The 24,697-nt window shown below is 41.1% G+C and overlaps 1 protein-coding gene across 11 annotated transcripts in view; it reads left to right on the top strand.

The window, feature by feature from the left end:
- ehbp1l1a (EH domain binding protein 1-like 1a) overlaps positions 1-23,644 on the top strand; it is a 99,421-nt gene extending 75,777 nt beyond the window's left edge. For 7 of the 11 annotated variants that reach the window (XR_004558845.1, XR_004558844.1, XR_004558843.1 and 4 more), the window contains 5 exons: positions 3,737-7,140; positions 7,224-7,278; positions 8,123-8,317; positions 9,617-10,138; positions 11,501-12,716. Coding sequence is in view for 1 of the 11 variants with exons in the window: in XM_034164107.1 (XP_034019998.1) it covers positions 13,605-13,665; positions 13,800-13,966; positions 15,330-15,378; positions 15,496-15,996; positions 16,092-16,143; positions 16,305-16,363; positions 19,517-19,628; positions 20,033-20,132; positions 20,217-20,290; positions 22,725-22,839; positions 22,938-23,031 (1,384 nt within the window). In the remaining 10 variants the exon portion in view is untranslated. Of the gene's footprint in view, positions 1-53; positions 120-1,264; positions 1,514-3,736; positions 7,141-7,223; positions 7,279-8,122; positions 8,318-9,616; positions 10,139-11,500; positions 12,717-13,604; positions 13,666-13,799; positions 13,967-15,329; positions 15,379-15,495; positions 15,997-16,091; positions 16,144-16,304; positions 16,364-19,516; positions 19,629-20,032; positions 20,133-20,216; positions 20,291-22,724; positions 22,840-22,937 lie in introns of those variants that run through there. The other 4 variants (XM_034164107.1, XR_004558837.1, XR_004558836.1 and 1 more) reach the window with 4 other exon arrangements.
- Positions 23,645-24,697: the final 1,053 nt, after the last annotated feature.

The following is a 24,697-nucleotide window of genomic DNA, read 5'->3' as shown; positions in this document are numbered from 1 at the left end:
AGGAGCTTTCTGTGCGAACATTTAAAAATATTTACTTTGGATTCTGATTTCAGAGATTTGCTTTGCGGAATGTGGCATTCCATTCCTGATATGCCGTTATATTTAAGTGTGACAAAGAGGTGGGTTGCTTTGGTTTGCATAATGATCAGGGTTCTAGCTATAACTATTTTAGTGCTGAGTAAATTACGTGATCGCGGCTCACGTCCGAGGGTGCAGGGGCCCCCGGTGGGGTTCAAGGGGGCAAATCCCCCTGAAGCTATAGGGTTGTATACCTCTAAACTGGTGTTGGCAAGCAGTGGTGGCCACAGCTAACCAAAAAGTTAGCGTCGATAACCATTAATCAAAAATAGACATAGTAAATATAAATTCTTACCTGTTAGTTTCAGTGGGATTCATCTGAATAAATAATCATCCTGAGATGATCCAAAACGGTGAAGAAACGTCCCAGTCTGCACACAACTGCGCCGTGAGAGCTCTTCTCTCCCACCGAGTCTTGGCGATACCATCAGCCACAAAGAACTAAATTAAAAATAATGTTAAAATTAGTCGGTTTTGTGTTTGTGTTGAGCAGACTTCTTCTTCTTCTTCTTTCGGATCCAGTGGCGGATGGCACCAGTTTAAGGTGCATTTACCGCCACCTACGGAGCTGGTGACTGATCGCTGAGATCAAAACTCCTGGCAGCCATAGCCTTTGCTTTTCTTTTTTAGATGCGATGAAGTAATCCAGTGTCCTTTAGATTTTTAAATAATTCTTTTTGCATGATGTGTGATGGGTTTTTCAGCAAATTTCCAAGGGACAAGGGACAGAAACACTGTAACGTCCTTAGGAACATGAACTACACTACCCACAATGCTCCATGCTTTGACCGGCCAATCACGTTTTGCGCTTAATGATGATGTCATCAGCAAGCGACAGTCAGTCTGCCACAAATAAACACACAACAGACGGACTAAAATGTTTGATTTTAGGGTTTACAAACATTTTTGACCGTTAAACTTTGCTCAATTTACCAGCAAAAAAAAAAAAAAAAATGTTATCGGACTGAAAGTTATTGGAAATAAATTTATTGGAAGATAATTGGTCCGATGATGGTTTTAAAACTTATCTGAAAAGCTAATCCACTAGCAAAAACACCCGGTACTGCCCGGTGCCGCCCACTGTAGCTAGAACCCTGATAATGATGCACTAGTGTGATTTATTTATGTGCATGGACTGCACGTCCGAGTCATTCTAAACTTTTTTTTTTATCTCATTGCATGTCAATTGTTTCAGCTCCATGGGTGAAAGTGATCCTCGCGGAACAGAGCTGTCACTGTCTGATTTGGGTGATATTGTTGGTAAAGAAGCAGCACCTGCTGACGTCAGTGAAACAGATCACTATTTGAAACCTTTAGAAAGGTCCAAAGAAGATGATTCCGTAGAGACAATGTTACAACTCAGTATGGGAAAAGATGTCATTACCAGGCCTCGTGGTGCTGTGGATCAAGGGTGTGACAGACATTCTGAGCCTGGGTAAGTGTTAGACAGCCTGGTTGTCTCTGCATTTGTTGGTTTGAACAAGATGTAGGGATACATGCTGCATGGCATTCGTTCTCTTGAAAGTAGGATCTCCTATCTTCCAGCACCCTTGGGGTCTCCAGTGGATAAAAAAGGGATTTGGCGTGGGGGGAATGTAATTCAGTAATAGTTTGAAAAATCACTTGGGTTCCCAGTTTTTTGAGTTGCAAAAAGCTTCCAAACCCAATTATTATTATTATTATTATTATTATATATTATAATTATGAAATGTCTACTAGCTCTCACTGAAGGATCCTTGTGTACATCTTTGTATCAAACAAGTGGTTACGTAGAGAGCCTTAGATTAGGCGTATCAATTGCACTGTGATTGACAGTTATGTCATTTTAGACATGGCAAATTTCTTCATGCATGGTCCAGCCCGTAGATGCCTCAGTGTTGAGGACCCTAGAGGCTGGAGAAGGCTGGCAGATAGATGGTTGCGGTACTTTCAGAAGGTTCGACAGGATACGTTGTCTGCCTGGATGGTTGCCATCTAGGACCTAGGGTGGTTCTGTGGTGTGGTGGATGCAGCAATGTGTGGAACCAGTAAACTCTCCCGGGGTACTCAAATACATCTGTCTGTATCTAAAAGTACTTCTGCTTTTCAAGTTTTTCAGTGTTGCAGTTCCATTTATCTTTTGGGGTCGTTGTAGCGGTGGTGGTGATGATGGCTTGAGGTGGGGTTTGGGAATCCATAAATAGTTCAATAATGCAACCAAAAGTGCAACAACACAATTTTAAAAAAACCTATGGTAGATTTTTGGAAGCTTACAAGGGACAGATTGACATACTGATGGACAGAGGATGAATGCGTTGACAATACCTTTTAAAAAATACTTTTCAGTCCAATGATGGCTTTTCACTGCATATAAATATTTCCATGAGGGAAATATTTCGTTGACTTGAGCTTCTGTTTACTGCGAGAAAAGCAAAGCTTTACATCACTAACTGTTATGAGTTGTAGATCAAAAGTAGAGGATTGTCGTGCACTAACATTTTACAGTCAGGTCTATAAGTATTTGGGCATTGACACAATCTTGGCAGTGTTGCCCCTGTACACCAACACAATGGATTTGAAATGAAAAACATACAAAGCAACAAAGGCGTATAACTCCTATAGAGTTGTCCGGATGTCTTGGTGGCTTCTTGCGCTAGTCTTCATTTCAACTCCAGTGTTGTGGCCTACAGACTCAAAATTACAACAGTTTGGATGATGTCCAACTGGACCAGACTGTTTGAATATATATTGAAAAGCGCTTGGTGTGATGTGTCTTTAATGAGGTTGCATGCAGGAGACTAATGTAGTAATTGTATTTATATTGTATTTCTGATTTGTATTTAGGAATTGTTATGGTATGTTTTTCTATCATTTCTGAATTGTATTTAGGGCTTGTTATGGTATGTTTTTCTATCATTTCTGATTTGTATTTAGGGCTTCATTCTGATTTGTATTTTGGGCTTGTTGTGGTATGTTTTTCTATCATTTCTGATTTGTATTTAGGGCTTGTTATGGTATGTTTTTCTATCATTCTGAATTGTATTTAGGACTTGTTAGGGTATGTTTTTCTATCATTTCTGATTTGTATTTAGGGCTTGGTATGTTTTTCTCTCATTTCTGATTTGTATTTAGGGCTTGTTATGGTCTGTTTTTAATCATTTCTGATTTGTATTTAGGGCTTGTTATGGTATGTTTTTTCTATCGTTTCTGATTTGTATGTAGGGCTTGTTATGGTATGTTTTTCTATCATTTCTGATTTGTATTTGGGGCTTGTTATGGTATGTTTTTCTATCATTTCTGATTTGTATTTAGGGCTTGTTATGGTATGTTTTTCTATCATTTCTGATTTGTATTTAGGGCTTGTTATGGTATGTTTTTCTATCATTTCTGATTTGTATTTAGGGCTTGTTATGGTATGTGTTTTTATCATTTCTGATTTGTATTTAGGGCTTGTTATGGTATGTTTTTCACTCATTTCTGATTTGTATTTAGGGCTTGTTATGGTATGTTTTTCTATCATAGAAGATGCTATTAGTGAAACGCCTGTTCATTCCTGACTGAGACCACTCGTGCAGTACTGTAGTAAAGTAGCCCGTCAAGGTTACGAGATTCGTCTAAACCACAGTGATGTTTTCCTTCGCTTTCTTTTGACTATGTATTATATTTGCCTTCTCTTTAGACCTGAAAGCAAGGTTTCACCGCATCAACCTTACTCAATTATCGATGGTGCAGCAGGACTTCCATCCATCCAAACTATTAACGCTGTGCAGCAGTTAGAAAAATACCCTCCAGACAACAGAATATTTTCGGAAGAGGTACCAGAGATGACTATGAAAGTTACTCCAGAAATACCAGAGGAAGAAAGGGAACAGATAAAAATAACGGTCAGTACAGCCCCGTCATCCTCTGCTGCTGCAAGAACCTCAAGTCTCCAGTACACAACGTTACATACTGACGACGGAAGGAATGCAAGGACAGAAGAGAATATGATAGATTTAATGCCAGTTTCCCCAAGAGGCACTGCAATATTTGAACTCTCTGCTCTTGATGGACAGATGAATGACAGCTTATTGGAAAGAGGGTCTACAGGGGTGAAGCTACCAAAAGATGGTAGACTTACAACCACAGAATGTGGTCCTCACTTAAGAGGCGATGCATTTCTAGAAGAACACATTGATACTAAAAAGTCAGACTACACACCAAAGGCAGATGTTTCGGAATTTGTGAGATCTGTAACTGACCAAAAAGAGTTCACTTTAATAGCTTGTCCCGTTGTGACGAGCATAGCTGGCATGCCCTCCTTATTACCGATAAAGGAAGAGATACATTGGCCCAAAGACCACCAAACACTCTATGAGAGACAGCTAACAATGAAAGATGTATTACTAGCATGGGCACCAAAGGGTTATGAAAATAACGAGAAGATGATGCTTTCACTGGTATCATCTTGTCCAAGAGAAGCTATAAATCCGGGGTTTCCTTCTGTGTCACAGCACAGTTTAATCTTTCATGGACCAAATATGGTGGATATTTCTCCATCTTGCCCGATTGTGTCCAGCATACCAGGGTTACCATCTATAAAGGAAACAAATAAGAGGTCATGGGTGCCACTTCAGGAAACCATTTTGGAGAAGAAAATGAAAGCAGAGCCTCTTGTCTTGGCATTATTACATCAAGAATACAATGACTTTTCACAAATGGTGTCTTTGGTACCATCTTGTCCAAAACATTCTTCTATACCAGGCTTCCCCTCAATTCCACAATCCACTGGTATATTGTCTGAAAAGTCAAACATGGTCAGCCTTTTAAGCTCTTGCCCCAAAACATCTTGTGTCGAAGGTGTTCCTTCATTGATACAGCATTTGAACAAAAGCTGGACAAGAAACTGCAAACTCTTAGGGGGGAAATTGAAAAAGCCTACAGCCACATTTGAGATTAATGATGGTCTAGACAATAAAGAAATGGAAGCCATGTTTGCTTTAGCCCCAACCTGTCCAAAAGAAGCTTGTATTCCTGGATTTCCATCTATTTTGGAATCTGCAGTAACCTACCATGGTAGTTCAGTCAGTCTCCTTCCATGTTGTCCATCTGTCTGCAGTATTGCAGGGTTTCCATCCATGCAGAACACTGATGGCAGAAACTGGACCAAGAGACATCACCCATTTTGGGAAAGGCCAATAACAAAGAAGGCTATATTACTACTAGAGAACAAGAAAGTAGATACAGACATGAAGGGAGTGATCTCTCTTGTATCATCTTGCCCAAGAGAATCCTGCATACATGGTTTCCCTACTGTTCCAAAGTTACAAGTGTTTCATGCTGTTGATGTCCCAAGTATGGTTCATCTTTCATGCTCAAATGTCTCACAAATATCAGGTTTTCCATCATATTTTATTTCAAAAGAATGGACACCAAGTCTGGATCCACTACTTCAACCAAAGGTGAAAGGAACACCAGTGTCACTGATTGACAAATTTGAAATGGATAAGGAAGCAATGAAAACTATGGTTTTTCTTGTACCATCTTGTCCAAAAATATCACGGACATCAGGATTCCCCTCTATTCCAAATCCCAAAAATGTGTATTATGGGCCAAATCTAATCAGTCTTCTTCCAATGTGCCCAAAAGCTTCTAAAATACCTGGCCTCGCAACATTAGGAAGGGATGAGAGTGCAGGATGGCCAGCAGGCAAGGAGGCATTTTTTAAGAGACGACCAAAGAAGCCACTTGCATTTGACACATCAACTGAACACAAACATTTGATGAAGAATATGGTCCCATGTGTACCATCCTGTCCTAAAGCAGCAATTATGGCTGGCTTCCCATCTGTTCCACATCCCAAAGTTGTGTATTTTGGACACAATGTTGTCAACCTCCTTCCCTTGTGCCCTCTATTTTCTTCCGTTGCTGGATATTCATCAATTAATTGGGATGGGACGCTAGATTGGATTTCTGGCCCCTATGTATTAGTACATAGACCATGTGAGAAGAATCAAGTGGAAATTTCAAACTCACCAGTTGCCGTGGATGATCCAAACAACATGCTTTCTTTGGTTAATTCTTGCTCAAGAGCACCAAAAATTACAGGCTTTCCATCGGTCTCTCGATACAGTACTTTGAGTCTTCTACCTATTTGTCCCAAAGTTTCCAGTCTTATTGGGTTTGCATCTTTTGAAGTAGGAGTAGAATGCCAGTGGCTTTTTGCACCAACAGCTTTGTCCAGTAAGCTTAAGAAGGAGATGTGTTGTATGATGGAGAGTCCAAATCAAGATAGAGAAACTGTGAAGAGAATGTTTGCCTTAGCACCATGCTGTCCAGAAATGTCAAAGATCTACGGGATGTCCTATACATGCCGAACCATATACAAAACTGAACAAATGATAAGTTTTGTACCTTGCTGCCCCAGTGCATCAAATATCAATGGTATTGCATCACTTACAGAAGTCCAAAACCCAAGGTGGATAACTGACCAAAAACCTCTGTTTATACATCGTCATCAGAAGAGACCAGAAATGGCCGTGACGCTTTCTGGGTGGAATCAGCCTTATTGCCACAACAGTAAAGGTATGGCAACTTTGGTGTTGTCCTGCCCAAAAGAGGCCAACATGTTCGGTTTTCCTTCTGCTCCCGTTTCAGACAGGCCACCGGACATGGTCAGCCTATATGCGTCAGCCCCTTGTGTTTCACGTGTCTCCGGTTTTCCGTCAGCTAGGATGCTTACCTTTGTGTGCATGGATCAACCGCCTAGAGCACCGAACCCTGAGTGTTTCTTTGAGAAGCAAGAAAAGGTTAAGATTGCTGTCATTGCAAACTATCTTTCAAAACACCAAATGGAAATGGAATGTATGGTGGCAATGGCACCATCATTAGCGCCAGTGACTCGAGTTTCTGGATTCCCCAGCCTTTCACAATTAAGCCCAACAGAAAACCAAACAGTGACTATACATTTGCCTTCTGGAATGGAAAAGGGTAAATCAGAAGAGTTACCTCATGAAGAGACAACACTATTATGTGTTAAAGATGCAAGAATATCAGATTTGCCTTCTACATCTGGTGATAGTCCAAGCATCGTGGTTGTACATGGTGAGATATTTACTCTTGAGGTCAATGTTGGTGTTATTTTTTTTCTTATTCATTGAATTTTGTAACATTTGCTGTTATGACAGAGGAGAAACTCCAGGTGGGTCTTGTAAAAAATGTGGACCTTTCTATAAATAATCGGTGAGTGGACGAGCCCAGTGCTCTTGCATTGTTTGGTGTGACATTGAGCAGATCTAATGCCGGTCTAACCTGTACAGTTTGGATCAGTAAGCACTGGCTTTAATAACGTGGCTATAGTGCATGCTTTAGCATCTGTGACAAAACTGAGTTAATCGTTTTTACCTTGACAGACCTCCAGAGCATGGCAGTGGTTATGCAAGCATTCTTATGCAGTACTAGAGTGCTTGGTGAAATTCTATTGCGCCTGCATTATTGGTAAATGTCCATCAGGTGGAGATATTGCTCCATTTCAAGAACCTTGAGTACAGGCTGCTATGGAACACAACGATGACCAAACTGTTGCTTGTAGCTGTAGTTAAGTGTTATCTGTAGCTGATGCCAATGAAAAAGGCAAATCATCACATGTATTTTCTTGCAGCTTTATGCTTGATGGAAGATGGGACCCAGTGTCTTCCAAATTAATGTTCATAGAAGCTTCACGTTTTGCAGAATAGTGAACAATAACATGAAATTGAATTGTTTAGAATTTGGTGTATCTGGTCATACTCAATTATGAGATATTTGTAAATAATTGATTAGCATTAGTTACTATGTTATTGCTCAGACGTGAAGATTAGCATAGTCGATCTGGGTGTTGGGAATTAATTGTGGGATATGTTGCATGTTTGCATCCAACAGTTCTAGATTTGCCACTATGTTTTGAAGTTCTAACCACCGTCCCATGTTGGTTTGCAGAAGCAATAACGCCGTTGGCTGTTATGGCTTTGCTAGCGGAATTCGTGTTTATCTGCATGGATTGTGTGGATATGATTCTGCATAAAGTGGTTTATGTTTGGATCTTCAGCAAAACACAGTTAGAGCCACTAGCAGCAGAGGAAGTCCAAACAGGGAAGAAACCACTGGACACACCAGTACCAGCGGGAGTCTTAGATTGGGAAGTACTGGAGGCAGAGGAAGCAGTGGCAGATAAACAGGCAGCGCCAACAAAGGAGGACACCTCAAGATTAGTAAAGACTATTGTTGGGGTGTTCCACAAGGGGTAAGTTGACCCTAGCTTGCATGACATGGTGCGTATCTGGGACCTTAGGGATTTGTGACATCAAGACTTTACCACTGTTGTAATGTGGGGGGAATTCAAAATTTTCCTTGTATCAACTTACCACTTGCACTGAGGGGACATCCAACTCACTTCATAGGGGAGTTTGTTGAAAGTTTTTAGGGTCCTAATTTTTTCTGTCTGATTGATGGTTGTAAGACTTGGACAGTCTTCAGCAATCAAAGAAAATGTCTTTGGAAGATCCCTTTGCACTACTGGAATAACTTTGTGGTAAACAAGCAGTTACTTAAGGAGACTTGGAAGTGCATGATGTAGCACAAAGGTGCCTCAGCAGTTGGCAAATGCCAAGGGGATGTTCAGATTTCTAATGGCTGCAGTGGAGAGTTGGTTATTTTCAAGAGGTGAGGATGGATTGGTTATCTGCATGGGTGGTTACCATCTAAGACCCGGGGTGTAGTAGATGTGGCTACAGGTGGCACCAGTGCAGGTTTCCAGACTTGACTTGACTGGAGGGGACATTATATTGTCATGTATTTTAAACATCTGATTATTTGAGAAATGTACTGCATATATAAAATGTTAAAAGTAAAAAAAAAAAACAAAATCATACATTTGAAATATTTAGTATTCATTTAGTTTTCTTCAGTAGTGGGCACAGTTCTGCTAATCCACTAACCACTAACGCTAATCCGTTGTCGAAGCTAACGTTTTCATTAGCGGATTTGCTTTCCAAATAACTTTGAAAACTATCAGTTGACCAATTAGCTTCCAATAAATTTAGTTCTTGTAACTTTTAGACTGCTAAAATTATTTTTGCAGGCATAGTGAATAAAGCTTAACAGTTAAAAACATTTGTAAAGTATGAAATCAGAGATTTTAGTGCCTGTCTGTTACATGTTTTGTAGCAGACAGACGGCCATGAATGGTAGATCTCTATCCTCTACAGGCAGAGGAGAGCTGACTACCAGAGAGAAAGGAAGGAAGAGGGAGGAGAGAAAAAAAAAGATCATTTCTCTTCACACCATACAGACCTGCTGGGCGTTTCACTGGAGTCTTGCACAGACAGACAGTTTTGACTTATGGTTATAGTTTTAACCAAACTAATTCCAGACAAGTTATTGAATTTATTATTATGTACAATTATCAAAACTATATGCTACATACTTTTCCATGTTTGCATGAAAACCAATGTCACCTTTATAGTACTGGTGTGAATTTCCGGCTGTACTGTGTAATGAAATAATTGCTTCACCTTCGCATCATAGTATTCATTCCTCACAGTTGTGCAACAGTCTCATCTATTTTGTGGCCATCTAGCTCTGCTTTTAATGATGGTGATCAGCTCCCCAAACCCGTCTCTTCTCGGACATGAAAGAAAAGGCAGTTGGCTCTGCCGCCGGACGAACCTGTTCCACGTACTGCAGTCAACGAGGCTGTCGCACGGGAGATAATCCATTTGGAACATCACACTGAATTTCCGACAAGTGCTGAGCCCTACATGTGGGAGTTGTCCGATAATCGATCAGCATCTTCATCGTCGATAACAGACAGTGACGACGGATTTTTGATTTGTGCAAGCATGAAGAAATGGCCACCACTGACAGAGGCAGATATCACCGAAATATCCAAGGACTATGTTGAAGGAGCAGAAGAACAACAAGCTACACTACAAGAGAGAACAGCCACTGGGGATGATTTAGTTGACACATCAGTCGATGCGGAAGGTCACTTAGTAAGGCGGTGGACTGAAGCAGAAGAACACGATGTTAGAACAGTCCCGCAGTATGAACACCTAGAAAAAGGGTGAGTGTTTGAGTGATGCTCCAATTGCGTGTTGGCTTGCACAGTGTGACAGTGTGCACAATATTTTTCATCACAGCAATGCCTTGTTCTGTGTGTATGAGCTAACCGTACCGTCTGATTAGTGACAAATATGGGCGACAAGCAGTTCTTTACGGAACCAAAGTTTGATTGATTTGTTTCAGTAGAACGTGCGTGACACTCTTGCATCAAGAGTTTTAATGTCTGGTTAGTGGTAACATGCCTTGTAAATCACCTCAGAGGTATTATCTGGTTGCAAACAACCAACGTTTTAATTTAAAAGGTGTTTATTTGTTCCAAAACATTTTAGATACAGAAATACTCTGTCTGGGATAGTGTTCCGCCATCTTGGAATTTGTTTTATTTTATTTAAATTTTTGAGCAACAACCAACAAACATCAGGCTACTGTCGAATTCTCCTCTCTTGGATTGGCAGTCACCATGTCCAGCTGGCTGCATAGCAGCCACTATCTCTTGTTAATTAAAACACCACTGATTGAAATGAATGACAGCTGGTTGCTTTGCCGCTGTCTCTTTCAGCTAATGTGATCAAGAAGTTAGTCAGGAAGTCCAGGGCTTAGCTTCTTTTAATAATATGCTTTGGGTCAAGCTGCTGCAAGAGTTTGAGGCTAGAATTGACCTAAAGTTACAACTCAGGGCACCTGATCACCGAAAGCAGCTCTCGCCTGGCCTACATTCGGCACCAATTCCTCCTGAGCAAGCACACCACATTGAAATGTGGCATGAGTTTAACCACCTGGTGGTTATGGATTCTGAGCAGCGTTCGCTTAGTGCCCAACTTGGTCAAGTGTGAGACCTGTTTCAGAGAAAAAGATTGGTAGATATGGTACGATAAGTTAGCATGGTACGTAATACGTTTTGTATGTATGTTACTAATTTTGTGTCAAGTGCTGCTATTGTGTAATGACAATGCCAACATACCTACTATAAACAAAGCAGAATGTGTTAAACAAAGGTCAACTTTGTGTTTTTAACACAAAGTTTTTAACTTTTAGCTTTGATATTTGTGGTGATGTGAGTCTTGAGCAAATTCATTGTCGGTGTTGTGTGGTAGACGGGATGCATGGTACAGTTTGAAAATGGCAGGGCAATACCATGAGACTGTCCCTGCTTCCAATGGTCCTTCTGTTCTATGGTCCATCTAGCCACCTCATAGAATTATGTTTTTTTCCACTGTTTCTTCATCCTTTTGAAAATAAGAAGTCTCTGGGATGGCTAGATCACAGCAGGATCACTGAAGGTGGTAACAGATGTGACAGTCTCATGGAGTTGCCTGACAGAAACAGTCGCAAACTCTCAAGTTTGTCCTTTTTTGTTCCTAAGCCCACAACAAACAAGTGTAGAAGAAATTTCTGCTGCTGTCCTACAGCCTTCATCAGAAGAGTCTCTGGAAGATTACAGAAAACCAAGTGAGACCATCTTGAAGGAACAGTCAGATGAGGGCATTGTTGGTTCGGTTGGACCACAAACTGTTTCTCCAGAAAGCAGAAAGCAAAAAAGAAACATTCAGAGCCTCAACGGGAAAAGCGTGGTCAAGCAGGCATTGTTCCCTTGCGGCCGCTGCGAAGGAAGGAGAGTCCAACCTTAGCCCACAAGGAAAAATTTGATGATTGTGTCTATCAGGCACCCTCAAGATGTTATCAGGTCCTGTCTGGAAAAGAAAGAAGCTCATTCAACAGAGTAAAAAAAGTTCCAATATCTCAGGAGATCCTGAAGCTTTGGAGAATGTTGATAAATCTGTTCAAGCTCCCACTGTGGGTCCTACTTCCACACTTACAGGAATAATAGACCAGACATTTGAACAACACTCACAGGAGCTGATTTCATTGACAATGCATCTATACAGGTAGACAAGGAAGTTGTCTCTTCAAAGGAGGTGTTAAACCTCTTTTACATCTGAATGTCCCACGAAAAATAAAGTGGTGAGATACGTCTACCCAATCCTTTGATGGGCGCTTATGGTCCCTCAAAAAGAAAGGAAGTCCCACAACCAATTCAGAACCAGAACAAACTGCTGGTCTTTCAATCTTCAGAACAATAGGTCTTCACGATATAGCAAGAAATTATCTTCAAGCAAATTTGGCACAACCTGGTAAAAACAAGGAAGTGGTAGTGCAAACCAGACAGAGAAGAATTGGTGGATGATATGGAGATGATAAAACAGTCAACTGGTGAGACATCTAGTGAAATATGTGATAACCATCTCAGAAATTGGAGCATCCAACACCAGATTCACAGACAAAAACAGAAACATCTCCACCTATCCCAAGGCCTCGTGTGAGGAAACGTCTGAGTGCTGGATTCCCAGATGACTTCACAGTTTCAGAGAGGACTAGTGATCAGTTCAGACAGGTCCACCACGGAGAAGATGGTCCACTAGTCAGTCAGGATAGACTTTTAGTCACAACTCAAGATTTGGAACTTGAACAACACAGCAAAAGTCTTGAACCTCTTGTTCTAAGTGATGAGCCTGGTAGAACAGCAGAAGCTCTTGAACCAGTACAGCTGACCATTGAGAGCAACGTTCAAGTAGAAGATGGTGAAAGTCTAGAGATGACAAACGAGCCATTAATCATGCCTGTGCCAAAACCAAGAATAAAGAAATGTCTGAGTGGTACATTCCCAGAAGATGTTGCAATTTCTAGTTCACCTTCTTCTCTGTCAGAAACATTTGTCACTCCGTTGCCTCGTTTCAAGAAACGACTCAGTGCAACTTATGCAGATACCACATCATCAGCAGACCAGTTATTCCCCGTAGAAATGGAAACGACTCAGAAGAATTTGGAAGCACTCTCTGGAGTTAACCAGGAAGCCTCAGCATGTTTGACATCAATGGATTCAAGTGCGATCCTTGAAGCAGGTTTTACCCCAATCCCGGGACAGGCTGGTCCAACATTAGAGTTGGAACAGGAAGTGTCTGAAGCGTCGCTCAAAAGAGAATCCCCGCATCCACAATCGGGAGAAGACACTATTGTTGCTAAGGCAGTGAATGAGTGTGTAGAAAGCTGGGCATTCACAGATAAACCTGTTGGGGCAGAAGACTCTGGAAAAGCTCTGGACATCCAAGAGCAGGCTGACACTGAAATGAGTCTCGAAGAAGAACCTGATCAAACTCCCAGTGTCACATCTGCTCAGGATGAGTGGCTACATATTGAAGAAGATAAAGACGGCAAACCCGCAGGAATGGAATCGAGCAAAGAACCAGCGGACAAAGAGATGGACTTTGGCTTTGCGTCTATAAATGTAGCTGCTGGTTGCTTAGACAAAGAAAGGTGAGATTAGTCATAAAAGCAGGACGTATGTAAGCCTGTGTACGTTTACTGCCATTTCTACTTCGCACTTTTGTGTCATTTCATACATAGTGTCAGTTTGAAAAACTATAAATACATAATTGATTAATTTGTTGTGTTTGTGTTTATCTTTCTAGGCAAAGTGAGCTAGAAAAACCCTCGGGTCAGGCTGTACCAGTGGCAGGGAGCAAAACACAGGTGAGTGGTTCTTACGTAGATAGATTAGATTAGATAGAACTTTATTAACCCCTGGGGAGGATTTCTTTTATGGTTTCTCTACTGTTCTGAATTTAAGTTGTTTTGCAATTCTGCACAACTTCTGTCTTTACCAGAGTGAGCTGAGCACTCCCAGTCTTGTGAAATCCAGCGAGTCTCTACTGAAGTGGTGTCAGGAGGTCACACAAGGCCACAAAGGGCTAAAGATTACCAATTTCAGCACCTCTTGGAGGAATGGCATGGCTTTCTGTGCCATCTTACATCACTTCCACCCAGACAAGATGTAAGAAACAAATAAAACTCAGGCTACGGGGCGGAGGGGGGTGATGGGACATTACCATATTTTCCAGAGTGTACAGGAGTATAAGTCGTACCTTTTTTCACTTTTTAACAGTTGTTCCACTGGGGTGAGTTTAACAACAGACAGCAGCTCAGTTTAGCACGTGTGCGCACCACTGTCTGTGCTGTTACTTAACAAAATGACTTTTAGATTTTTCAGTTTCAATTCATTTTCATTTATATAGCGCAAAATCACAACAGAGTTGTCTCAAAGCGCTTCACACAGGTAATGTCTAACCTTACCAACCCCCAGAGCAACAGTGGTAAGGAAAAACTCCCTCTGAGGAAGAAACCTCAAGCAGACCAAACTCAAAGGGGTGACCCTCTGCTTGGGCCATGTTACAAAATATAAATTACAGAACAATTCACAGAACAGTTCACAGACGAATATACAAGAAATGCTATTGCCGCACAGGACAGGAGGATCGCCAACATGAATACAACTCCCATCTCTGGATGGAGCTGCACCTTAAACAGAGAGAAAAAACAGAATCAGGCATCAGAAAGACAAAAAATACTGTATAATTTGTCAGCATTAAACAATAAGAAAAACAGAGAAATACTAAGGTGATCACCAGCCGCTAGCCCTAAACTTCACTAAAAGACCCAGAATTTAGGTAAAGTTGAGGCCGCAGCCCACTCCAATTACTAATAAATGAATTAAAAGAGTAAAAAGCATAAAACAAAACTGTACCAGTATGCTAGCCATATGAAAGGGAAAATAAGTGCGTCTTAAGTCTGGACTTGAAAATCTCCACAGAATCTGACTGTTTTATTGATGCAGGGAGATCATTCCACAGAACAGGGGCACGATAAGAGAAAGCTCTGTGACCCGCAGACTTCTTATTCACCTTAGGGACACAAAGTAGTCCTGCACCCTGAGAACGTAAAGCCCGGGCCGGTACGTAAGGTTTAATTAGGTCAGCTAGGTAGGGAGGTGCCAGTCCATGAATAATTTTATAGGTTAGTAGCAGAACCTTTGACGCAGTTTGGACAAAAGAAATGGTCAAATGCCCAGAGTGTTGGAAAATTTAGAATTTTTGTGCATTGTAGCGTACTTTTATTATTGCTGCTTATTCTTTTATTATTGGTGTCTATTCTGTTTCGGTGTTTGATTCCTGAGAAAGCTCTATATAAATACTTATAATAGTTTTATTAATAACAAACCCATGATTTTTTGGTATAAGTCACATAACCTCCCAGTCTTGTAAAAAAAAAAACACAAGTTGTACTCTGGAAAATACAGTATAATAATGATAATTATAGTAATGTTAACTCTTTGATGTGTTATCTGCCTCTAATTGCAGTAATTATGAGTTGCTGGACCCGTATGACATCAAGCACAACAACAAAAAGGTTCCTGATCATTTTATTTCTCTTGATGGTTATTGACAAGGCAAAATAAGTTTATAAGTGGACGTGGACAGTTCTAATCTGATCAACTCATTGTTTTTTTGTTCTAATCCTTTGCAGGCGTTTGATGGCTTTGCTGAACTTGGCATTTCCAGGCTGATAGAGCCTTCTGACATGGTCATGATACCAGTACCAGACCGCCTTATTGTCATGACTTACCTTAGCCAGATCCGCACCCATTTCATAGGACAGCAGCTCAGTGTCCTTCACATAGAGAAAGACAGCAGTGAGTCCAGCTATGCAGTAACAGGGGATCGGGAAAACCAAGACGCCGTTGACCCTGAGGCAGCTGTTCGTTACTGTGCCCAGAAGCTCCAAGAGGAGGCTCTATCTCTGGATGCTAATGGGGAAGCAGGCACAGCAGAAAAGGATGGTAAAACCAGTAGAGACATGGTTCCACCTCCCCGAACCAAACGACTTGGAGGTCATGCGCTAGTGGCACCACCAAGAACTCACCTTCCGTCCAAGTCAACTTTTTCTCATATCAAAGATGCAGATCTGGTCAGGAAGCGAAGATCCCAGCGGAGGAGTAGATCAGTAGAGGAGGCAGAAGTATCAGCGGTATGACGCCCGACCAGTCTGTTGCTTTTTTTTTACTGTTTCCTTTTTTCGATTTCAGTTACTTTTTCTGCTAATTTCATTGAATGATTTTACAGGTGGTATCAGAGCAGGAAGATGTTAAAGTTAGCAGAAGGAAGTCCGAAACAGGTAGTTGTCAGAAATACTTCCAGTTTTTATTCTTCAGTACAAATAAACTTGTCTTTCTGCAACACTTGCAAAGATTCGTTATTGTTGAAATCAAAATCAAAAATGAACTCATCAGGTATTCTTTATCATTCACTTGTCTTCTTCCTGCTACTTTTTCACAGGTTTAGGAGAAAGACAAGAAGCTGCAGCTGCGAGTGAGGATGGAAGACCAGAGGGCCAGGTCAATTTCAGTTAAGATGTAATCTTACAAGATAGGAGGGACAACTACAACCCCTGGCAAATATTATGGAATCACCGGCCTTAGAGGATGTTCATTCAGTTGTTTCATTTTGTAGAAAAAAAGCAGATCACAGACATGACACAAAACTAAAGTCATTTCAAATGGCAACTTTCTGGCTTTAAGAAACACTATAAGAAATCAAGAAAAAAAGATTGTGGCAGTCAGTAACGGTTACTTTTTTAGACCAAGCAGAGGAAAAAAATATGGAATCACTCAATTCTGAGGAAAAAATTATGGAATCACCCTGTAAATTTTTATCCCCCAAATTAACACCTGCATCAAATCAGATCTGCTCATTGACATTGACCCTATGCCATGACATTGACCCTATGTGTCTTTTTGCAAGGAATGTTTTTGCAGTTTTTGCTCTATGGCAAGATGCATTATCATCTTGAAAAATGATTTCATCATCCCCAAACATCCTTTCAATTGTCCAAAATATCAACATAAACTTGTGCATTTATTGATGATGTAATGACAGCCATCTCCCCAGTGCCTTTACCTGACATGCAGCCCCATATCATCAATGACTGTGGAAATTTACATGTTCTCTTCAGGCAGTCATCTTTATAAATCTCATTGGAAAGGCACCAAACAAACGTTCCAGCATTATCACCTTGCCCAATGCAGATTCAAGATTCATTCATCACTGAATATGACTTTCATCCAGTCATCCACAGTCCACAATTGCTTTTCCTTAGCCCATTGTAACCTTGTTTTTTTCTGTTTAGGTGTTAATGATGCCTTTCGTTTAGCTTTTCTGTATGTAAATCCCATTTCCTTTAGGCAGTTTCTTACAGTTCGGTCACAGACGTTGACTCCAGTTTCCTCCCATTCGTTCCTCATTTGTTTTGTTGTACATTTTTCGATTTTTGAGACATATTGCTTTAAGTTTTCTGTCTTGACGCTTTGATGTCTTCCTTGGTCTACCAGTATGTTTGCCTTTAACAACCTTCCCATGTTGTTTGTATTTGGTCCAGAGTTTAGACACAGCTGACTGTGAACAACCAACATCTTTTGCAACATTGCGTGATGATTTACCCTCTTTTAAGAGTTTGATAATCCTCTCCTTTGTTTCAATTGACATCTCTCGTGTTGGAGCCATGATTCATGTCAGTCCACTTGGTGCAACAGCTCTCCAAGGTGTGTTCACTCCTTTTTAGATGCAGACTAACGAGCAGATCTGATATGATGCAGGTGTTAGTTTTGGGGATGAAAATTTACAGGGTGATTCCATAATTTTTTCCTCAGAATTGAGTGATTCCATATTTTTTTCCTCTGCTTGGTCTAAAAAAGTAACCGTTACTGACTGCCACAATCTTTTTTTCTTGATTTCTTATAGTGTTTCTTAAAGCCAGAAAGTTGCCATTTGAAATGAATTTAGTTTTGTGTCATGTCTGTGATCTGCTTTTTTTCTACAAAATTAAACAACTGAATGAACATCCTCCGAGGCCGGTGATTCCAGAATTTTTGCCAGGGGTTGTAGAACCAATTCTGAATTGGCCTAGGTAGGATTGCTCAGGTCAAACATAGACAGCCCCTAGGCTCTTTCCAGTTGCTTGAGCTCAACACCAAAGCACCTATGTTTCCATTTAAAAATAAGGACGGGAAAGCACCAGTATAATTAATACTTGGCGACTGAGTCAAATTTGTGATTGTTTTATTTTTATTATAATACATAGACTATGTATTATAATGTCTATGTGCATGTCTTTCTGATATGGTCTTTGGATATTGGACAATTCTTCTGATAATTCTTGTCCGTCCTCTGCCAGAAATCTTGTGAGAAGCACCTGGTCATGGCTGGTTTATGGTGAAATTATGTTCTTTCCACTTTCAGATTATGACCCATACAGGGCTCACTGGAGCATCCAGAAGTTAAAAAAAATCCTTCTGGAACCAATGCCATCAGTATGTTTTGCACCAATAAGGTTGCAACGATCTTGAGAGAGCTCTTTGCTTTTACCCATCATGAGATGTTTCTGGTGTGACACCTTGGTAATGAAACACCTTTTTATAGGCCATCAATTGGAACTGAACCAGCTGATATTAATTTGCACTGACAAGGAGCAGGGCTGCTTTCTAATTTCTGATCTCAGCTGGTGTCTTGGCGTTCCATGACTTCTTACACCTCCCTTTCTTCAAGTATTCAATACTTTTTCCCCTGTGTCATTTCACATTATTACACATAACTTAATATATGGACATGTATTGTTTGACTTCTTTGTATGTGTGGTTTTCTTGGGTTATTACCGACATCTGGTGAGATTTTCATGTCAGTAGCACCTTTAGAAATATATTTACTGAGAAAATGGGTAACATGTTCAATACTTACTTTACCTGCTGTATCTGTTGGGAGGCTCCAGATGGGACAGGGTAGCGTGAAGTGCAGGTGAGATCACATCCTAAGTTGACCTGTTCCCCAGTATGCAAAGCTGGTGGCGGTCCAGATTGGTGGAAATGCTGGTCTTGATGTGCATGAGAAAAAGCCTCTCAAAACACTTGATAGCAGTCGGTGTTGAAGTAACTGGGGGGTTATCGTAGAAACATGTGACTGCTTGCTTTTTTGGGTACAGGGACGATGGTTGTGGTTTTGAGGTGGAGACTGCCGTCTACTGCAGAGACAGTTCCACCAGATTCTCACCTGGTGGAGCCGTAAGACAAGCGCTGGCTCCTCTCTAGGTGGCAATGCTGCTTGAGTGTTATTGTGATTGTCAAAGCATGCAAAGAACCGGTCCAGGGCATCAGGAAGCGAGTCATCATGGCTGGTCAGCGAGGCATCCTGTAGACTGGTATGGTTTCAATACCTCTCCATGAGGTTGGACCACCTCTTGCTTTGGTATACATTCATCACATTGCCATTGTAGCGTTGGCACATTTAGGTGGTATACGGCACCAAAAGTGGTTCCCCTGTGATTACGAGCCAAAGAACCTCTTGTAGTGCTATTTAGCACCATTTCTTTTGAGTGTGACTTGCAAATGACAAACTCACAGTGTCGGACTGTCCATGGATCCTGTGACTTGTGCCTTATACGGTTTGATTTTTGTATCATTATGGAGCGTTGGGCTATGTTTTTGTCTCACCTGGTGCAGGACACCAGTCAGTATGTTCTGAGTGAAGTGGAAGCCCTGGAGGCAGAACAGAAACACATTGATACCAGAGCAGGTGTGGTGGAGAGGACTCTGAGGAACCTGATGGAAACAGGTAAGAACAAAAGAGTCAGACCTCTTAATCTATAACTAATATAACTGACAGGGGGGGCAGTCATTGGCAGAGGTAAGAATGATGTCACTGCACTAATTCAGATAAAATTGGGATGACCAGAAATGGTCCATAGAGTAATTAAAAACTTGGTGTGGTCCTGTTGATACCTTCAGAAGTAGATGAAGGTCCAAGTCTTTAGAACTCTGGTTCTTCCAGTTTTCTTGCACAGTTCAGAGACATGAACATAACCAGTGAGCAAAGACATCGTTAGTATTAGATCTTGCTCGACAATCCTTAGGTACTTCTCAGTTAAGGGCTTCCATTATTTTGCTCAGAAGCTCCAAATCATGCATGCAAGAAAGGACTATGTGACTGAGTCGTCATGTGATGATTTTCTTTGACAGGAAGTGACAAGGTGGAAGAGGAGCGCTTGATTCGGGAATGGTTTATGCTGGTCAACAAGAAGAACGCCTTAATCAGGAGGCAGGACCACCTGCAACTGTTGTAAGAAACAACACACGTTCCTACAAACGTGCACTGAAGACACAAGGAAACGTTCACTTGTAATCCATCTTTTGTGTTTGACAGACTGGAAGAACAAGACTTGGAGAGAAAATTGGAGCTGTTGAAAAAGGAGCTCGGGGACATGATGGCGTTTGAAGGTAATTAAAGCGTGACAGCAGCATTGACCCAGCTTGGTTCACTGACGGTCAAACTGAAATCGTGATGTACGTTGGGCTTCAAACTGTCTCAAAACCCTCTGTCAGAACAGCGTCTCAGCCATCCATGGAGGAGACGAGTTCACTGTTTTCTTGTTCATCTTTAAGACGGGCGCGTGAGCACGTGTGCGTGAGCGCGCGTGTGCGTGAGCGCGCATGCACATGTGCGCGTGAGCACGTGTGCGTGTGCGCACGTGTGCAGAGTGCAGTGGTACCAAATGTATGGAACCAAATTTGCACTCTAAATGCAATACAGCACAATGGGACGAATTAATCCATGTCATGTGACATACAAAGCACCAATCAAATGACAAGGATCCACTCAGCCGTTATATAAATACATACGAGGTCTGTCCATAAAGTATTGTACCTTTTTATTTTTTTCAAAAACTATATGGATTTCATTCATATGTTTTTACGTCAGACATGCTTGAACCCTCGTGCGCATGCGTGAGTTTTTCCACGCCTGTTGGTGACGTCATTCGCCTGTGAGCACGCCTTGTGGAAGGAGTGGTCCCGCCCCCTCGTCGGATTTTCATTGTCTGGAAATGGCGGAATGAAAAGGACTTTTTTTCCATCAGAATTTTTTCAGAAGCTGTTAGAGACTGGCACCTGGAAACCATTCGAAAAATTTTGTCATTGTGGAGAGCTGGACATGTCCCAACTTGTCCTCTAACACGTCGAAACGGAGGTGTTCCTTTGTCTCGCTTCATTAGCGAATCGGTCGTGATGCGCGAAGCCTCCGCGCGGCTTTCCATGACAAAATCTCTTGTTAAAAGTGAAATCTGCCGGAAAATGGCTGATGTCCAGCTCTTGTGATAACCAGAGAAAGAGCACACGACGGTCTCGTATCCACAGAGCCATCAGCTTAGAAATGATCCAGTGGTTTGTGCCGCATCATCGCAGCTCGCAGCGCGGCGCACCGACCGTCCTTTAAAGGGGTCCTTAAACCTGTAGTTAAAGTCCTTATTCTCTGTGAAGCCTGTAAAATTTTCACTGAAAGCCAGATAAATTTTTCGAATGGTTTCCAGGTGCCAGTCTCTAACAGCTTCTGAAAAAATTCTGATGGAAAAAAAGTCCTTTTCATTCCGCCATTTCCAGACAATGAAAATCCGACGAGGGGGCGGGACCACTCCTTCCACAAGGCGTGCTCACATGCGAATGACGTCACTGACAGGCGTGGAAAAACTCACGCATGCGCACGAGGGTTCAAGCATGTCTGACATAAAAACATATGAATGAAATCCATATAGTTTTTGAAAAAAATAAAAAGGTACGATACCTTATGGACAGACCTCGTATATATATGAAATTTAACGCAAAAATGTGATTGCATATGTGAAGCTTTAGTAACTATATCAGGATTAAGCTGTTAAACTGTCAAAAGGTAGATTGTACCTTTTTTAAATATTATTTAAAAATTGGTGCCAATCTCTTTCCTCTATTCTGACTTCAGTCCAAATTTTGTAGGTATCTTTGCATTCATTTTTGACTTGTTTGAAACAGATGACACCAGAACAAAATGACAGCTGTGCTGATAGTGCATCGACTCCCACAGTGCGTTTTTGAACCCAGCGTTATACAACTGCCAGATTGACTGCTAATTCACAAACACTCAATATATACGCAAAGTTTTGGAGTTACTTTTTTTTTTTTTTTTAACCTGATTTGGGGGAAAAACAGATTTGAAAAAAGTGGGTCAGTAGGGTTGGCGATTTTTTTTATCATTATTATTATTATTATTATTTGTTTTGCCTCTGGGTATAGTAGGAGTGTGTTGACTGATATTTTGGTTCCATGTTGGCTAAAACTACTAAAACAGATATCATAAATTTTAAAAAGTTTGAATAAAAAAAAAGTTGGGATCGGAGACTTCCTCAAAAGTATTTTCTTTTTTTTAAATCATAAACCTTCCAACAGAACTACAAGTTATTTACTCAAGTCCCAGTGCGGGACCACAGTTTGACGGTTCAGTCAGCAACGCAGTTGATTGTTTATGTATTTCCAAACAAGAGTCCATCAGAACACAGACAGCGTGAATCAGTTAATAGCTCTGAATTTACCTGTGAAACCCATCAATACGTTGACCGTGTTTTCGTGAGAGCAGGTTTCTTGCCACACTGAAAACACGACAATCTGGCAATGCTAAAGGGGACGACTGGCAAGCTAAAGACTGAGGGGATGATGGGGTGATTGCTAACAGTGCGTCAGCTGACAGGGAGTGCAGGGGACATGGTCTAAACCCATCAGACCAGTAGCTGAAAGGACAGAAGCAGTTAGTGGATGTTAATAATAAAAAAATAACGATATGACAGATAAGAATATAGATTTGGAGGGCGCTCGTGTAATGTTTCATTCAGCTCTTATTCTCCTGCAGAGTGTCAGAAGACTCCGGCCCACAAGCACCGAGAGCAGCTGCTCCTTCAGGAACTCGTCTCACTGGTCAACCAGAGAGACGAGCTGGTCCACGATATGGATGCCAAGGAGAGGGGGTGAGGAGCGCCACGCCTCCATCCATCCTGCAAAATGTGGAATTGCTTTTTCAGCGTCCAACCTAAACTGGCTTTTTTTTGTTTTGCTTTTTTGTCAGAGCGCTGGAGGAGGACGAACGCCTGGAGCGAGGTCTGGAGCAGAGACGGCAGAAGTACGCCACGCAGCAGAAGGACAAGTGCGTGATGCAGTGATCGACTCGGAGGAGCCGGGAAAATGCCACCGCGTCACCGTGGCGACAGCAGATGGGCCGCGTCTCCGTTGATGTCACAGGTTGTTTAGCTTCAGAGCAGATGGGGAAAAGTTGCAGTGTGTAAAGTTACCAGTAGAGGGCAGCAGAGAGTAAAAGGTGCAAAACCAAAGTGAGGCTGTGACACGTGGAACTCTCTATTCCAGGAGAAAAAAAAGGAAAAAAAAAAATTAAAGAAACAGCATAAATTTAATAAACACATCAAATTGCCAAAACGTAAGTGAATGAAGCTCCTCAGAGAAAACTGCTGGTCGACTTTTGGGTTGGTTTCTGCGCTTTTATAAATGTAACTCTGGTTACCGATAGTATTTATGAACATACATAAACTGTGTTTGATTGAAGCTGCGTGTTTTTGTGATTGGAGCTTTTGATGTAGATGAACAAAATTACAATCACCGATTCCTGTTGTTTTCTCATTGTGTGACTTTGTTTTGTGTCATCAAATTTTTTTAAAAGAATAAAAATCAGGGTTCTTTACACGCGAAGGTAAAGAAAATACATTTATGCACTTTAATTCCAAAGTGAAACCAGATTGCTGCAACATGAGATAAATTAAATTAAATTATCACATAAGATGGGTTGAATATTTATTCAACTACTCATCTAGTTCAACACAACCGAGCCATCACTTTTACAGCCAGTTGTCTTTAGACAAATCGGAAGAGAAATGCAGTGATACAGTTGTATCAAGAATTCCGCAAGCGTGCATGAAGTAAACAGGTGAGGGAAGCCACAGAGATGCCAGTGACAGCTCTAAAGGAGTCACACACTTCAGTAGCTGTGATTGGAGATTTTCACCAGTCGCAACTTTGAATTTGTTAGAGAGAAGACTGTTGAATATTTGACTTCCCCAAAAGGGAGGTCGGAAACTCCTTTCTACATTTCCTGTTTTCTTTTTAACAATGGATTTATTTAAAATACCCTCGGCTGTATGGGCATTGTGTTCTTTAGAATTTGCAGTTGTGTAATTAATTATTAAGTTCAATAAAGCCCCTGTATCAATCAATCAATCAAAAAAATATTTACTTATTAACGGCTTATTAACAGCCTTGCATGTGCATTTACATGAGCTTTTGACGAGAGCATACGTTGTGCAAATCAAGGAATATTTGTGTGTTTGCAGGTATTAATGAGTCATATTTACCTCCCTCTGAATTTAGCGTTGAGTTAGTGTGCACAATAATGTCCGCTAAAGGTCTTATAAATCACTCCAGAGGTGTTATTAGGTTCCAGAAACAGCATTTTAAGTTTTAGAAGTGTTTATTTCTCGCTAGCTTTTACATAATATATGACAAAGAGGTTATATTTACACACAAATGAAACAGAGTTTACAGCTAGTTACCAGCCTGTGATGTCACCACGCTAAAGTTCACTAAATGTTTTGTAAATCCTTCCAGAGGTATTATCAGTTTACAATAACAGCGTTTTCAGTTTTAGAAGTATTTATTTCTTGCAAGCTTTTGCATAATATATGACAAAGGTGTTATTTCTAGCCAAAAATTGAAGCAAATTTAGCAACTATAGCAACACCAGGAAGTGACATCACCATGCTAACGTCTGCGAGATCATACCCTAAAAAATCAGAGCATAAGGTGACTTTTTTAACCTCT

Source organism: Thalassophryne amazonica, chromosome 23, assembly GCF_902500255.1.
Source record: "Thalassophryne amazonica chromosome 23, fThaAma1.1, whole genome shotgun sequence".
In the NCBI taxonomy this organism is placed as follows: Eukaryota; Metazoa; Chordata; class Actinopteri; order Batrachoidiformes; family Batrachoididae; genus Thalassophryne; species Thalassophryne amazonica.
The sequence above is the reverse complement of the archived record's forward strand: the minus strand, read 5'-3'. Positions and strand labels throughout refer to the sequence as shown.